A 17,953-nucleotide genomic window follows, 5' to 3' on the forward strand; every position below is an offset into this window, starting at 1 on the left:
CAAAAGAAAGGTATGAGAGAGGAGTAGCCCCACAATAGCAGTCTGCAACTTTTTTTCCTGCCAAGATGTACCTGCTGATGGCATTCATGTATAAAACACCCTTCAGAGATGAGATAGGAAAGACCACATGTTATATATCTCTCATCTAGCCAACATATCTCTGCATTTCTCTCCTTGTATTCTCTTTTCTCTTCTATTAATATGAATGAGCTGTGCTTGCACCTAGCAAAGACCAAGTACTCTACTCTTAGTTCCGATGTCCCAAGGGCATTGCTTTAGCAGATCCCCTCTGTCTGCCATGTAGTCAGTTTTCCTTCTTTAAATTTCTTTCCTGTTATATTCAGTTGTGCTAGTGTACCTTCTTCTGCTTAAAGACACATCTATGTTTGACTACGTTTCCTTCTTCAGCTCTGCTCCCCCATTTTATTTCTTCAGACTACAGAAAAATTCCCCAAAGTTGTTGTGTATACTTACTGTCTCCAGTTTTTCTCTTTCCATTTTTCTTTAAGATTTTTATTTATTTTAGAGAGCTTGAGGGGGTGGGGAGAGGAGCTGAGGGAGAGGGACAGCACAGAGCCTGATGCAGGGCTTGATCCCATGACCCTGAGATCATGACCTGAGCTGAAACCAAGAGTTGGATGCTCAACCAACTGAGCCACCCAGGCGCCCCTCTTCCCATTTTTCTATTGAAGAAGCTGCTCTGTCATCAGAGTCGTCCTAAAAAATAAATAATGCATGTAGAATTAATAACAGAGTTCCTCATACATGGCTTATACTAAAAAAATATTTACAGTGAGTGAGTATTGTTTTTATATTTACTATATAAACATAGCCTTAAATAACACAAATATATGTCACTCATAAATAAGTTGCACTAGATAAAAAGAGATAAAAGAATCTTAGATCTTAAAGGGATTTTTAAAGGTTAGCCCTAGCCTCTGAATAGATCTGTATTAAGACTGTCCCAGAAGGGGAGCTTTGAAAAGAAATTGCCAAAGGAGATTTCCCTCTCAGCTTTTCCCAGCAATTATTCTCAGAAAGTTTGATCTAATGTTTAAATTTCCAGGAGCAGTTTAATCTCATTCCCTCTTGTGTTGTCAAGAAAAGGAAAAAAAATGAAAGCAATTATTCACATGCTGTCAATCCTAATGTACACCCTTTTTGTTGAAAGAATAAAGAATTTTAAAGCCTTATTATCATCTGTTGAGGAGTGGATACTGTGATTTAATGTAGAAACCCTAAGCATCAATTCTTTATTATTTTTAAAAGAATAATCACTATTATTTTTAGTTTTTTAAATGTGACATTGGCAATTTTCATGTTAATTTGCTGATCTTGTTGGTTATATTGAGATTATGGATTAGAATGTCCTTGTTTTTTGGAAATACACATTAAAGTATTTCAAGGGTGATGGAGCATCATGTCAGTAACTTATTAACAAATGATTCGGGGAAATTTTTTTTTAGTATGCTTTCAAATTTTCTGTATGTTTAAGATTGTTCCAAAAAATTTAAAATATATAAAATTGATAGAATTTTAAGGGGAAAATATTATCTGTGATGTATTTCAGAAGCTTATAATTCAATAAGAAAAAGATAAACAACTCAATTGAAAAAATAAGAATATGATTAGGGAGTTAACAGAAGAACATATCTAATAAATGGGAAAATATGTTTAGCTTCTTTTTAGAGGATGAACTGGTTATTAGGGAAATACAGATAAGACAAGATACAATTTCTCAATCATGAGATTGGCAAAATCTAAGAATTAAGTGTTGGATGAGAGCAGAAACTCTTATATGCTGATTGTAGGAGAATGAAATGGTTCAGCCACTTCACTCAGTTTTATCAAATTGTTCTCTAAGGTTAAAACTATGTATACCTTGTGATCTTATAATTTCTGTTAGAAAAATAATACCCTAGAGAAACTCTGTCATATATATATATATATATATATATATATATATATATATATGAATTTTTATTGTATTATTATTTGTATTAGTGAAAAAGTGAAAACAATCTTTCCTCCAGTGGAAATAAAGTGCTACCGTTGGGTCTCAGTTTTTTCAGTGAGCCTGTGCCTTTGTACCTTGAACTTTACAAGCATACTAATTTTTTTTTCCTCCTTCATGTGGGAGAGAATGACCAGAGTGGGCTGGAGTTGGGTATTTCCCTTCCGCAGGTCATTTAGGTTCTTATAATACCCCAGAGGGTCAGGCTCTGGTTAACTAGTTTCCCCTCAGGGCAGGCCTTGTTGAGAATAGAGTCCTCTGGTATATTTCCAGACGGTTCTTTTTTTCTTCCTCCTGCTGGAGGCATGAAGGGATTTTTCCCCGTTATTTACTGTGGGAACCTACTTGGGCTCCTGGATGCAAATCTCAAAATATTGTGGGCCTCCTATAACTGGGTATGCCTGGAGCTTTTAATTCTCAGAGTTGCCCACTTTGAGCCTCTAGCAATTCATCAGTTACAGTTCAGGTTTTCCTTCCCTAGCACTGGCTCCCACTGTCTGTTTTCTGCTAGCAAGGCTCTGCTCCCATACGTGGAGACTTCCTGTATTCACCTGTCAGTCTCTCTTATCTTGGGGGCAATGGTTTGCCAGGTGTCCTCCCCTCTCTTACAGGTCCAAGAAGGTTGTTGATTTCTCAGTCTGTTCGTCATTTAACTTGTTGTTAGGACAGAGTGGCAACTTAGAGGCTCCTCACAGTTGGAACCAGAAATGGAAGTTGCTAACTCAGATTTTTACCCCCATACCTCACTTGTTTCTTCTTTGACGTTGTTAAAAGTAAGACAACTGACCCTAAATGGAGTCACTTATGCTAAACCCCACATCACCAAATTGAGACATAACTTAATTACAGTTTCAGCCTTTCTCAGAAATGGAATCTTTTTTTTTTTTTTTAAAGATTTTTATTTATTTATTTGAGACAGAGAGAATGAGAGAGAGAGAGAGAGCACATGAAAGGGGGGAGGGTCAGAGGGAGAAGCAGACTCCCTGCCGAGCAGGGAGCCCGATGTGGGACTCGATCCTGGGACTCCAGGATCATGACCTGAGCCGAAGGCAGTCGCCCAACCAACTGAGCCACCCAGGCGCCCCTGGAAATGGAATCTTAAACCAATCAGGAATTACTTAATTAGTACTAGTACTAGAGAGGTAATTCTGCCCTACTGCCCCTTAAAGGAAAGTGACCTTGCCATAACCAATTTGCTTTTTTTTTTGTCTAGTATAACTTCTCTGTTCCTGCTCCCTTCTGCCTATAAAAATCTCTCATTTCATACAGCTCCTGAATAAAAGCCAGTAAGATTGACTAAAAGCCAGTAAGATCTTTAAAATTTACTCAGTTGAATTTTATTTTTTAACAATGTCCATATGGAGCTTTCCTTACCTTTGAAGTCTAGTAATTTCTTTAGGATATATCTTGGCATTGAATGCTCTATATCATTTTTTTCTGAGTTAGAATATGTTCTCTTTTATAAGTTTACTTTAATTGCATATGTGAATATTTTTATTTTCCATTTGTTCTTTTCAGGAACATTATGCACATGTAACATCTTATTTGTTTTCCATTTCTAATATCTTTTCTGTAATTATTATATTTTATATCTTTGAAATTTATTTCATTTTGTACAATTTCCTCTTGCTCATTTCCCATTTCTGATTATATTTTCACCCTTGATCATTATATTGTTTTGTTATTCATAATGTGTTCTTAATCTCTGTTATATATTTACACTAAGAATGTTCCCTATAGGTACTTTGAGACAGTGGAAAACTATAATTCTTCCCGTTGTTTCCTTTGGGAATTTCTTTGGCAACTTAAATTCTTTTCCTTCCCCTTCTTCCCTCTCAATCTGTGTTAGGTCCTATATTATTTGTTTCTGATTGTTACTCATCTTTGAAAGGTACTGCTGTTTGCTGAAGAGTAATATAGGGGTAGTTGTAGGGAGAGACTAGGGCAGTCTATAACTAGGATTAAGTTTGTTATCTAGAGTAACCATTCACCAACTTATTTCCTTCTATCTTGGAAACACATCTTTCATCAAATTTTCGATCATTCTAGAGCTTAGTGTGAGTCCCCATAAAGCCATTTAGGCAATTTTTGTGTGGAAACCCCACGTTCTCTGCTTTTCTTTCCTCTTTCACCTCATTTTTACCTCTAAGAGTCTCCCTAAACTAGAGGGCTACTTATTATACAGTGTAAATATGATTTTATTATGATTTCTCCTTCAGTTTTTCTTTGTTGTGATTCTGGAGCATTAAACATTTTATTAGCTTCTTCTCTGGCTCATCCATGTCTCCCCATTTCAGTGCTAAGCAAAGAATCATTGGATAGCTGGTCTAAAGTTTTACAATTGATTTTAAGGGCAATTTGGTTTTTCCTAATGGTCTAAGATGACAGCTGTCTGGTTCCTTCTTCATTTTGATTTATCCTCAGCATTTGACATACATAATCTTGAGTTTGATGTTTTAGTTGATTCCTTGTTTTTGAAGTTCATTTTTTCCCCCTCTACTTTTTGTTCTATTTTCATTGGCTTTTAAGGGAAGAGAGTAGAAAAATGATTTTACTCTACTCTCAGTAACTAGAAATCACTCTTAAGTATTATTTTTTGAGGAACTCTTGGTTTCTTCTATCAATTTAATAAAACTTAGTTTATGACACTATTTTGCTTCTTGATTTTCCTGAAGCTAGCTGATAATGGCATCAGTTTTTCTGTTTTAATTATTCTTTCTCTTCTTCCGTTATATAGCTGTTCTATGTTAATTATTTTTATCATGTTGATACCTTCAACAAGATGTATTTAGCTTGTGAGGATAAAAATCTTTAAGTACTGAAATCTTAAGTAAGAAAAATGAAACCTTTAGAACTAGTTGAAGCAATGATTGTGATCTCATTTTTCTCTGCTTCAGTTTCTCCAAAGTAAATATAAACAGAAAATAATACTTTCTTATGTATCTGGTTGTATTTACTTTAAGAGAGTGATGGGTTGATGTGTCCCATAATTCTTTTTTTTTTTTTTTAAAGATTTTATTTATTTATTTGAGAGAGAGAGAGAATGAGAGACAGAGAGCATGAGAGGGGGGAGGATCAGAGGGAGAAGCAGACTCCCCGCCAAGCAGGGAGCCCGATGCGGGACTCGATCCCGGGACTCCAGGATCATGACCTGAGCTGAAGGCAGCCGCCCAACCAACTGAGCCACCCAGGCGCCCCCATAATTCTTTATAATAAAATTGAGCTATGCATATTCCAGGAATTTGATCAATATTTTCTAATTTTCACAAAGGCACTGTATCCCCTTTCTTCATTGTAATGAGTTCATTCTGTATATGACATGTGAGCTAATTGCAGATTGTTAAAGATTACCTCTCTATTCCCTGTATGCTTTTCTTTAATAGTCTGCACAACACTGCAGATAATTTTTAAAATTAATTAGACCTAGATCTCAAACAGGAATTATTCATATTTTTAAAACCAGTGTTTCTCTCATAGGTGTTTCTCTCTTTTATTGCTTTCCACTATCATCAGACTAAAAAGTAATAGCATCTCTTTGCTGAGGATACGTGTGATTTTTTTCTGAACTTAGAATTGTTGAAAAACTATAATGAAGCAGCTTACAAACACAGCCTCTGGTTTCCTTGATTTCTTGCCCTCCTTAAAACAGGATAAACAAATCACTGATGGGCTCTTCTGCATGGCTTTAAAGCTTAATTTGGATTGGAATTTATACTTTTTTCTTTTTTTAAAGATTTTATTTAATTTGGAGAGAGAGCACAAGTTGGGGGGGAGGCAGAGGCAGAGGGCGAGAGAGAATCTCAAGCAGACTCCACATGCTGAGTGCAGAGCCTGACGCGGGGCTTGATCTCATGACCCTGAGGTCATGACCTGAGCCGAAATCAAGAGTTGGATGCTTAACTGACTGAGCCACCAGGAGCTCCTGGAATTTATACTTTTCCATTTGACACTAAAATTCCCTTTTTCTATGTTGAAACATTTTAGATCTGCACAGATAGTTGTGGTTGTGTATTACATACAAGAACATTCTTAGACATAACTCTTAAGAAATTGAACATTGATATATTAATATTAATGTGTAATCCATATTCAACATTTTTCACTTATTCCCCCAAATATTCCTTTCTTTTTCCCCCAACATGAACCAATCAGGATTATGCTTTTCTGTTAGTTATCTTGTCTCTTTTCTCTCCTTTAATCAAAACAATCCCAATGCCTTTTTTGCCATTAACATGTTTGGAGAGCCCCACAGTTTGAATTTATCTGGATTTATCTGATTGTCTCTTCATGGGTATATTCAGAATAAACAGACCAGTAAAGTGATATTGTATATTTACCATTAACATCATATCAGTAAGCACCCAAATTATGTCAGTTTGTCTCATTCCTGCTGATGCTAAAGGAAATTACCTCATTACCGTGGTGTGTGCCAGATTGCTCATTATAAGAGTACTTTCTTTTCTTTGTGATTAGTAAGTAATTTGTGGTGCATACCTTGAGACCATGTGAATATCCTGTTTTCCATAACATTTCATCCAGTGTTTTTGTATCCAATGATTATCTTTCCCTCAATTAATTATTTTACTAGGAGTTGCAAAATGGTGATTGTTTTCTATCATTCTCTCTGCATTTATTAACTGACATTCTTTTGTAAAGAGAAATTTCCATTCTTTTTATTATTTATTTATTTATTTATAAAGATTTTATTTATTTATTTGACAGAGAGAGACAGCGAAAGAGGGAACACAAGCAGGGGGAGCAGGAGAGGGAGAAGCAGGCTCCCCGCGGAGCAGGGAGCACGATGCAGGGTTGATCCCAGGACCCCAGGATCATGACCTGAGCCGAAGGCAGACGCTTAACCGGCTGAGCCACCCAGGCGCCCTCCTTTTTATTTTTTTTAAGTTTTTATTTAAATTCCATTTGGTTAAAATACAGTGTAATATTAGTTTCAGTTATACAATATAGTGATCCGACACTTGAATGCAATACCCAGTGCTCATCAGAAGTTCATCCTTTTTAAACATTTGAATTTTCACTATGACTCATGAATTATTTTTTAATCAGTATTTTATGATCCATTATCATCAGTAATGACCATCAGGATGGTCAAATGTTCCCAAATCCGTTTTGGGGAAGCCTCTTCCAGTCAAGGTCCTATGTACTTTGACCAGTCTCCGTTTGTCTTTGAACATTTCTTTGCTGTCTGGCACAGTATGTACCAGATATACCTTCTGCTTTCATTGCTCCAAATATGGAATGACCCTTTTCCTCAATGAGCCCTGGTTTCTTTTATTGGGGAATGGCACATACAAATCAGAATTTGGGTACTAGGTATACTCATTTCTATTTAGGAGTCACTGTTTCTTTGCCCTTTCAGTGGACAGAGTTGAGAAATTCCTCTGATCCCCATTACATATTTGGATCTTTATTCTGTTTATGGTGAGAACCTTCTTTTAGTCTATCGCAGACTACACCTAAAGTAGTTTTGCGATTGCTATGTCGGTATCACGTCCAGCAACAAATCTGCTAAGTACTATTATTCTTTACAATTCTTTTTGCCCCTAAAATATATCTCACTAAAGTTAGGGTTCTGTAATTAAAAATTACCTCAATTAATTGTTTTCCCTGGTGTGGTTGTGTTACCAATTTGATGTACAGTTAGTTTCATTTGTTTCGGTATTTATTTGCATTTTGTTTTAGGGTTTGCTTTTTCCATCCTCTTTAAACTTAAATTTATTTTAAAATATGTAAAATAGGGGCACTTGGGTGGGCTCAGGCGGTTAAGTGTCTGCCTTCGGCTCGGGTCATGATCCCAGGGTCCTGGGATCGAGTCCCACATTGGGCTCCTTGCTTAGCCAGGAGCCTGCTTCTCCCTCTGCCTGCCACTACCCCTGCTTGTGTTGTATCTCTGTCGAATAAATAAATAAAATCTTAAAAAAAAAATACATAAAACATTTATATGGCTCATAAAGACTCACCACTTCTATCTCCATTCCTTTCACCTTGTACGTCTCCTACCACTCCTACTGCCACTTTTAGAAAACTATTTTCATTAATTACTGTTTTGTGTTTTATCTCTCGTGTGTGTGTGTGTGTGTGTGTGTGTGTGTGTGTGTGTGTGTGTGGTGTGTGCCTGAGTGTGAGATCTTACTTTCCTTCCTTTCTTAAACATAAAATGTTAAGAGTCCTTTTTATATTACTCATAATAAATTCTTTCTTAAAGAAGGAACTTCTTATTTTTTTAGCTTGAGTATGCTTTTTATAATAACGTATTTTGTTATACTTGAAAATTTTTATTTATCATATTTCTTTGTCACTCTTAAACAGGGGGACCTGGACGATCTACTTTGCCAACCCCAGGAAACACTGCAGCTTTTCGTGCTTCCCTCTGGACCAATATGGAGAAACTTATAGATCATATTTGTACTGTTTGTGGACAGGTAAATATTTTAGAGAATGGAAAGAACATTAATTATGGGGGAGCCTGGGTGGCTCAGTCGTTATGCTCTGCCTTCGGCTCGGGTCATGATCCCGGGGTCCTGGGATCGAGCCCCACATCAGGCTCCCTGCTCAGTGGGAGGCCTGCTTCTCCCTCTCCCACTCTCCCTGCTTGTGTTCCCTCTCTCACTGTCTCTTTCTCTGTCAAAAAATAAATTAAAAAATCTTAAAAAAAAAAAAGAACATTAATTATGGATTAATGCCTATTATTCCAAGTTGTGTGACCTTGGGCAGCTTTCTTAAAATCTGTGAGCATTCAAAATACCTACCTTAGCTGATTATAATATATGTAGAGGCTCTAGCACAATGCCCTCTTCCTTCCCTTGCTGTTTCTAGTGCCTAAGCTTTACATTTGTTTCATTTTGAAAATACCCAATTACGTACATTCTCCCCCTTTCTGCCATTTTTAGGTACAACATCTACAAAAAATATTAGCCAAGAAGAGAGATCCTGTTTCTCATATTTGTTTCATTGAAGAAATAGTTAAGGTATGTTTAAATGAAAATATTTTTATCTCTTTATTAAAAAATGCAGGAAGATATGAGCCAGCATTGTTTGTGTTCTTACCTTATGGAATGGCTACATGTCAAATAGCCATAGAAATTGTATTTCTTTTTTTTCTTTCTTTCTTTCTTTCTTTCTTTCTCTCTCTCTCTCTTTCTCTCTCTCTCTCTCTCTCTTTTTTTTTTTTGAGAGAGTGCAAGGTGGGAAAGGGGTAGAGGAAGAGGGAGAGAGAAAATCCCAAGCAGGATCCACACCCAGTGCAGAGCCTGACGTGGGCTTGGTCTCACGACCCTGAGATCTAGACCTGATCAGAATCTGAGAGTCAGATGTTTGACTGAGCCACTCAGGCACCCCTGGAATTGTATTTCTTGACAACAACAAACTTTCTTTATAACATATGTATAAGCACAGTTGTTTTTTGAGTAGATGCTATCAGTAATACTTTTTATAGACTAATTTCTAAAATGCATAAACTAATTTCTAATTTTGTCATATAAATGATTTATTGTAAATGTTTTTAAAAGTTCTATTACAGAATAAGATGAAAATTTGGAGAAAATAAGATATTTAATTAGTGGTCATTATAATGTCTTATAAAGTCTTTACTGAAAATGGTGGGATCCATTCAGTTGTTAATTTTTCTTATAAAGCACATTGCTGTATCCCATTTTTCATATTCTGAAATTCTCCCTTCTGTCATCCACCAATCCACTGGCCTCATGGGCCATAAGAATTCCTTCCATGCATAGAAATCTGACTCTATGTTTTATTCATTCATCTTGATATGTTTTTAATAAGGAATAATCGAGTAATTAATTATTCAATTCATCATTTAATCCTGACACATAAGTGTTCCAAAGAAAAAAATTCTCTTAAGTTTCCATTGTTACAGTATAGATCATTTCCTTTGTAAGTCCAAAATTTAAGCATTTTATATATTGTGTTGTGGATCTCCAGGACCACCCCCAAGTTTGGTGATTTGCTGGGAGGATTCATAGCATTCAGCATATAGTTGTGCTTGTGGCAATGATTTATTACAGTGAAAGGACATGAATCAAAATCAGCTTCATGAAAGGAAAATCAGCAGTAGGGAAAAAGCATACAGGATGAAGTCCAGAGGCAACCAGGTGCAAGCTTCTAAGAGTCCTCTCCTAGGTCTCACAGACAGGACACCTTTAATTCCTCCAGCAACAAGTGGTGACAGCATGTGTAAAATGTCCTCTGGGGAAGTTCACCTTGCACCTAGGAGTTCAGGGTTTTAATCAGGAATCACTTACTGCCTGGCATGTACCAAAATTCCAGACTCCCAAAAGAAAAGCAGCTGTTCAACATACACCACATTATCTGTACAAACAGTTTAGGGATAGTGAGCGTTCTTATAAAAAAATCATGAGGACCCTCTCAAAATCCAAGTCCCAGGTACCAGCCAAGAACCACCCTTGCAGGCAGGCATTTCTAGCTATAGCAATCTCAGACCTGCTATGTAAACTCATTTTTGCACATGTACTTACAGTAGTATATTCCCACTTCCATTATCCTGCTTCATATTTGGCTTTTAATTGTATGAAAGAAACAATAAGATGCTTTTGTCAGTTTGTATAATAATTATTTTTTTAAGAGGATTTCTTTGTCTTTATTCTTTGCATATTTATTAGTGGTTTTTGATTTGTGGTTGTCATTGGGTTTGTATATAATATAACATCTTCTGTATATAGCAGTCTATGTTAAGTGGATAGTTGTTGAAGTTTGAACCCATCCTTTACTCCTCTCCTCCCCACATTTTAGGGATATGTTGTCATATTTCACACCCTTTTATTTTGTAAGTTCCTTGACAGATATTTTACAAAAATATTTATTTTTACTGCTTTTGTGTTTCCTACCTTCATACTGTTACTTTAGTCTCTCCTTTTCACTGATAGAATCTCCTTTAATATTTCTTGCTTGGCTGGCTTAGTGGTCATGAACTCCATTAGTTTTTGTTTGTCTGGGAAAATGTTTATCTCTCCTTCTATTCTGAATGATAGCCTTGCTGGATAGTGTATTATTGGCTGCAGGTTTTTTTTCCGTTCAGCACTTTGAATAGATCATGCCACTCTCTTCTACCTTGGAAAGTTTCTACTGAAAAATCCCCTGATAGCCTTATGGAGTTTCCCTTTTATGTAACTTTGTTCTTTTGTCATGCTCTTTTTGAAGTTTTTTCTTTACTATATTTTGCCATTTTCATTGTAATATGTCTTGGTGTGAATCTGTTTTTCTTGATTTTGTTGAGGGTTCTCTGGCCTCCTGGTTCTGGATATTTGTTTTCTTCTTCAGATTAGGGTAGTTTTCAGCTATTGTCTCTTCACATAAACTTTGTGCCCCCTTTTCTTTGTCGTCTTCTTCTGGGACTCCTGTAATGTGAGTATTACTGTTTGATGGAGTCACTGAGTTCCCTAAGTCTGTTTTCATTTTCCATCATTCTTTTTTCTCTCTTTTGTTCATCTTGATTTCTTTCCATTACTCTGTCTCCTAGATCATTGATTTGTTCCTCTGTTTCTTCCAGCCTGCTATTCATCCCATCAAGCATGTTCCTCATTTTGTTTATTGAGCCTTTTATCTTTGCTATGGTATTCCTTATCTCTGCATTAGGGGTATCACTCATATCTTCCACTCTTTTCTCAAGTCCAGTGAGTAGTCTTATGATCCTTACTCTAAATTCTCTATCAAGCATGTTACTAATATCTGTTCTGCTTAAGTCTCTGGCCATGTATGGCCTTGTCCTGGTTTTTCATTTGGGACAAATTTCTCTGTCTTCTCAATTTGTCTAAATCTCTGTGCCCATTTCTCTGTGTTAGGAAAGTCAGTTATGTCTCCTGTTCTTGAAGGTAATGGCCTTATGAAGAAGAGGTCCTATAGTGCCCTGCCATGTAGTGTCTCCTGTTCCCCAAGGCCTGGCACTTCCAGCAGTGTCTCTAGTGTGTGCTGCTTGCAATCAGCTTTTGTGACCTGGCCACTTTATCGTTCAGGCCAGTCATCGGCAGAGGCTGTCTTTTCCTTTTGTGGACAGTGTTTGGTCCCTGGCTTGAATGTGGCACGTTTTAAGTAGGTGTGATCTGGTCTGCTTGTGAAGTGAGACCTCTTGGCACTGTTGCTGGAACTGAGACTCTGCAAAACTCCCAGGTTGGGAGACGTGGTGTTGGCAGGGCTTTGGGCTGGTCTTCTGGGGGAGAAGGCCTGCTGCTGTGACTGAGGCGGGTGTGACTGGGAGGGGCAGTTCTACTGGAGTGGGAGGGGTGCAGGCTGGGTGTAAGTAAGTTAGGTAGGGAGTGTGGGCGTTGCCCTGTTCTCCCAGGTGGCCCTGTGCCGGCCAGTTCCTTTGTTCCCGGTAGGGTCTCTCCATGAATGCTGCCTCTCTGGGACAAGCTCTGAGATGAGCAGATAACCTCCCCACTGTGTGCGCTAGGTGCTCTTCAGGTCGCTGTTTCCATGCTGTGTGTCCACAGGTTGTTTACCTGCCTTCTTTTCAAGAACAGCTCCGATGCCTCTGAGCTCTCCCCAAGCCACGTCTGCTGATCTCTAGAACTCTGGATTTAAGCCCTGCTGACTGCAAGAACTTGTGAAATTCAGCCTCTCTAGCTTTCCCAGCCAGTTGCTATGGGGACTCATATAGCATATTGCATAGTTATTAATCTCTCTTGTATAGTTATTAATTTTTTAGTTTTAGTGGTGGAATGGATAACTAATATGAGGCCTTCATGTTTATAGGCAAGCAAATGCACATGCAGTGTTATCATTCATTTCTTCTAATTTTGGTCGCCTTTCTACCCAAAGTAATTAATTTATTCTTTATTGGAGTGGCTTGATTTCAAGCTTTTACTATGTAATCCTTTGTATATGTTTTTACTCCTTTTTAATAGTTTGGCTATATTCTACTAGCAGCATAAGAACAATTACATGAAACCATTATATTCAAGGGAACTAAAGAAAAAAACAAAGAGGAATAGTGCCATTTAAAGATGCTTACGTTTGTGATATTATATTGGATAAAGTTTCTACATACAAACTCATATATAAATTCTCATCAATTATTATTGGGAATGAACTCTGGCAACTTCTGTTTGCCAGATTTTAAATGCATGTGAATTACTACCAATTATTAAAGGATTATTATGAACAGGGATGTATGCTTTCCTTTTATTCAGTCTTTACATTAACTCACAAAATTTCTTACTGAATTAAAAATAAAACCAATAAAGATTGATTTTTCAAACACTGTTCTTACCTATTTAAAAATATAGTCATATACAACACACGTTTATACATAAATTTTAATGTAAATTTCCAGTTTAGTTATTCTTTTATGGCAGTGTTTATGAAAAAAATTTAAGCCCCTCTTGGAATTCATTATACTCATGTATATTCAAAAAAGATCAGTCTTTTGTAAAAAGTCCAAAATAACTTTTGATCCTAAATACTTGGGATTTCCAGGGCAAGAGAAAAGTAAAAAACAAAACCCTTAAAACACCTGTCACATATTGCAGAAATAGCACATAAATTTCACTGCATTTACTGTAATTTCTTTAGTCTTTTCGTTTATTGCAAAGCTATGAATAGATATTTTTGCTAATTACATAACTACCATGTAAGAACATTATCATTCTAGTGAAAATAATTATTGATGGCAACAGAATCTTTGTAGAAAGTGCAGGATTTCTAGGATGATTGGAGGCCCCAAATAATGATCCTTAAAGTCTTCAGAGAAATTTAAACTTTTGAGTAGAGGATGATGTGTATCAGTGCTCTGGATCATTGAAGAGTGGTATCTGGACCAACATCTCTAAATCTTTGTGTAATCTCTTTTAGAGGAAAAGGTTATGAACAGAAAGTTCTTACACTACTAGTTTTTGCAATTTCAAGGTTTTTAAAAAGGTAATATGTTGGTATTGAAAGTTCTTTCTAATTTAGTGGTTTAGCCTTTTTAACCAGTGAATATATATATTAAAAATTAAATAAAATTGTAAATTCAAGATGAAACAGTATTAGAATTATGCCATATGCTCTCTATAGTATCTGTTTAGAAATTAATGCTTTTTTCCTCAGATTATTTCTAGTAAATATCTTTGAAATTGGAATCTACCTAGAACAGTTTTTTAAAATTTATGTGTTGATACATCAAAAAACTAATGATGTATGGTGATTAACATAACAATAAAAAACTTTAAAAAAATAAATAAAATTTATGTGTTGAAATATTTGTAAGTAGTAGTCTATATTTTGAAATTTACTGAAAGCTAAATTAATAAATACAACCTTTTATGCCATCTTTATACTGATGTATTCTTTATAACATGAATATAAAATAAAACTGGACCAATTATATTAGGTATAACAATCTTGGGAATATAATTTAAATGTGGAACCCTTTTGAAAGCTTTTCCTTAGTAAGATAACTAATTCTGCTTCTGTTTAATTTAATAAATGTCCTGGCTAACTTGTAGAATTAGCTTGTTATTTTCAGTTCATAGTATAATTTGAAAAAACATATTCATACCTGTCAATCACTCAATTTTGTTATCTTTTAAAACCAATTAGGAGTTCTAATGTCACTATGTAATTATCAATACTGTACATCACTTTATTAAAGTGAGTGTAGCAAATTATTGACAAATTATCAGGATCCACACAGTGGAAAACAGGTTGTAGATTCTCATCTGCAGAAGTAAGCCAGTTTCTCTGTATTTAGGAGAATAGATACGATACTTTCATTTTCTAAGCCAGCAATTTTTATCATCGAACAAAATCTTGTAATCATGTGTGTAGGATGTATTAGGCTAAATTTGGAATGTGTTCAGCATTTTGAGCAGCTAGAGTACTAATGAGAATTTTAACTGTGAAAAAGAATGTGTTTTCTTTTCCTCTTTTAGACATATCAAATGATTTGGTGATAGGATTAAAGACTCAGAAAATTTTTAGGACATCCAACCGTGAGATCTTTTTAATATTTTGAGAAAAATGTTTAACTCATCTATCTGTGGCATCTTAATTTGATTAAAAAATCAAGTAGCAATAAGCCAGTTAAGTTTCTAAGTCAGATATCATCAGTAAGTACTCTCATTTATAAAGGTAAGAAGGTTTTTGCTTTTACTGGTATAAGAACTGGATCTTCTGAAGAGTCCTCTTACTCCAGTGTAAATAAATTCTGGGTATATTGGAAAAATATATTTAATGCAATCTTGGGCCTGCAAAAGGTGAGAGAATCTCTGAGGGCAAAGATACATATTCAGATATACTTATGCATGTCAAATATCTGTATATGATGTATTTAAAGAATAGAAAATGAAATAAAAAATGAGAAACAAAAGACTTAAAAAATGACCAGGTAGTTCTTTAAAAAGAACGAAATAGAACATTTAGAAATTAAAAATAAAATCACTGAAATAAAAAATTGAGCAGATAGATTAGACAGATATTCCATAAAGTCAAAGAATGAATTAGAGGCTGACAGAATTAATGAAATTATCCAGAATGCAGCATAAATGAAAGATACGGAAATTATGAAAGGTTAAAAATTATGGAGGATTAAATGAGGTTTTAATATAAGGCTGTAATTGGAAAAGGAAGGCCGGCAAACTAAAAAAGAAAAACCATCTGATTAGCTCAATACATCAGGAAAAGCATTTGACAGAATTCAACATCCCTTCCTGATAAGAACTCTTAGCAAACTAGGAATAGAAAGCTTTCTCAACCTGATAAAAGGCATTTAGGAACAAGGAACAGGTAAAATCATACGTAATCATGAGGGCTGAATGCTTCTCTCCTAAAACCAGGGAGCAGACAGGGATTTCTTTCTGTTCTCACTACTCCTGTTTAACATTATCCTAGCTAGTGGAATGGAACAAGAAGAAGAAATGAAAGATTTCCAGTTTGGAAAGGACAAAATAAAGTGGTCTCTATTTATAAATGACATCATTGTCTATGTAGAAAATTTGATGGAATCTTTTCAAAAAAAAAAAGCTACTAGAACTAAGAAATCACTTACTACAAGATTACAGAATACAGGTCAATACAAAAAAATCAATTGTATTTCTATATATTAGCAATGTACAATTGATAATTAAAATTTAATAATTCCACATATAGTAGCATCAAAGAATATAAAATACTTAGGAATAAATCTGTTGAAAGATGAATATCATCTGTATACTGAAAACTATACAATACTGCTGAAATTAAAGAAGACCTAAGTAAATGGAGAGAGATACCTTATGTATGTGTTGGTAGATTCACTGTTGTTAAGATGTCTATTCTTCCCAGATAGATCTATAATCCCAACAGATGTTTTGGAGAAATTGACAGGCTGCATCTAAAATTCAAATAGAAATACAGAGGACCTAAGATACTCAACACAGCTTTGAAAAAGAAAAGCAGAATTGGAAGGCTTAACATTATCTGATTTCCAGACTTACAAAACTATCTTATTCAAGAAAGTGTGGAGTTGTTATCAGGTTAGAGACCCAGATCATTGATGCAGAATAGAAAGTCCAAAAATATACTCACATACATATATGAAAAACTGATTCTCAAAAAAAGTTGCAAAAGCAGTTCAGTGGTGACACAATAGTCTTTTTAACAAATAATGCTGGAACATATGGATACCCAAATGTAAGACTTAAAATTCTAAAACAGACTGGAGGAAAAAAATAAAAACTTTGTGACCTTGGGGAGGCAAAGAGTTCTTCAATGCAACACCAAAAGCTTGATCCATAAAAGAAAAAAAACCTGGTATTTTGGACTTATTCAGAATTAAGAATTTCTGCTCTGCAAATTACTTCATTAAGAGAATACAAGACAAGGCATATACTGGGAGAAAATATTTACAAATCATATATTTAATAAAGAACTTCTGTCTAAAAAACTCTGAGAAAACATTCAGTTTCTATTTTTATCCTATTTTTAAAATAGGACAAAAGATTCAAAGGGATACTTTACAGATAGATGTCAAATAAGCACATACCTAAAACTTAAAAGACCTGACCATACCAAGTGTTGGTGCTGGTGGGGTTATAGTGACTGGAATTCTTACGTACTGCTGATGGGAAATATAAAATTGTACAACCACTTTGGAAAACAGTTTGACAGTTTCTTAAAAAGTTAAACATACACCTACTGTGTAACTCAGCAGTATGCCCCCATGTATTAATCCAAAGAAAGAAGAATATTACCATAAAGGACTTCCATACAAGTGTCCATTAGCAGCTTTTTATTTAACAGCCAGTAACCTTAAACAACCTGTGTCCATAAACATGTGAATGGATCAGTAAGCCATGGTAAAGCTATATAATGAATGTAATCAGCAACAAAAAGAAATGTGGACTACTGATACATGTGAAAACATAATTAATCTCAAAATTATTATGTCGACTGGAAGACTCCAAAGAGAAAAGGATGTATTCTACAATTCTGTGTATAGGCAGTCCTTGCTTTACATGGGACTGTGTTTACTGAAACGTATGCACATTCGAACTATGTCCTTGCTTTGCGTAGTTCTGATATACATGAGTTTCTGTTAACATGGTACCATGCACAACAAGGACTGCTTGGAATAAAATTGTGGAAAATACAACCAATCTATCATGATAGAAACAGAATAGTGGTTATATAGGGAAGAGATGGGGTGGAGGAGGTTGGGGAACCACAAGAGGGAGGAATTAAAAGGGGGAAAAAGATACTAATAGACTGTTTAACTGAGAAGATACGCAAATGAATAATAATCATATACATAAGACCTCAATATTAGTCATTAGGGAAATGCAAGTCAAAACTGCCGGAGGTTCCACTGCACAACCAGGAATCAAAATGACTGTCAGTAAGTAACAAGTGTTGGTGAAGATATGGAGAAACTGGAACACTCATATATTGCTGGTGGAAATGTAAAATAGTACTGCCACTTTGGAAAGC

At 35.4% G+C, this 17,953-nt stretch overlaps 1 protein-coding gene across 2 annotated transcripts in view; it reads left to right on the forward strand.

Annotated features, from left to right (window-relative positions):
• COG5 (component of oligomeric golgi complex 5) overlaps positions 1–17,953 on the forward strand; it is a 304,245-nt gene that overhangs the window by 179,671 nt on the left and 106,621 nt on the right. For both annotated transcript variants that reach the window (XM_036101377.2, XM_078060019.1), the window contains 2 exons: positions 8,342–8,454; positions 8,923–9,000. In XM_036101377.2, coding sequence (XP_035957270.2) covers positions 8,342–8,454; positions 8,923–9,000 — 191 coding nt within the window. The remainder of the gene's footprint in view (positions 1–8,341; positions 8,455–8,922; positions 9,001–17,953) is intronic.

The sequence above is a fragment of the Halichoerus grypus genome, chromosome 12 (genome assembly GCF_964656455.1).
Source record: "Halichoerus grypus chromosome 12, mHalGry1.hap1.1, whole genome shotgun sequence".
Taxonomy (NCBI): Eukaryota; Metazoa; Chordata; class Mammalia; order Carnivora; family Phocidae; genus Halichoerus; species Halichoerus grypus.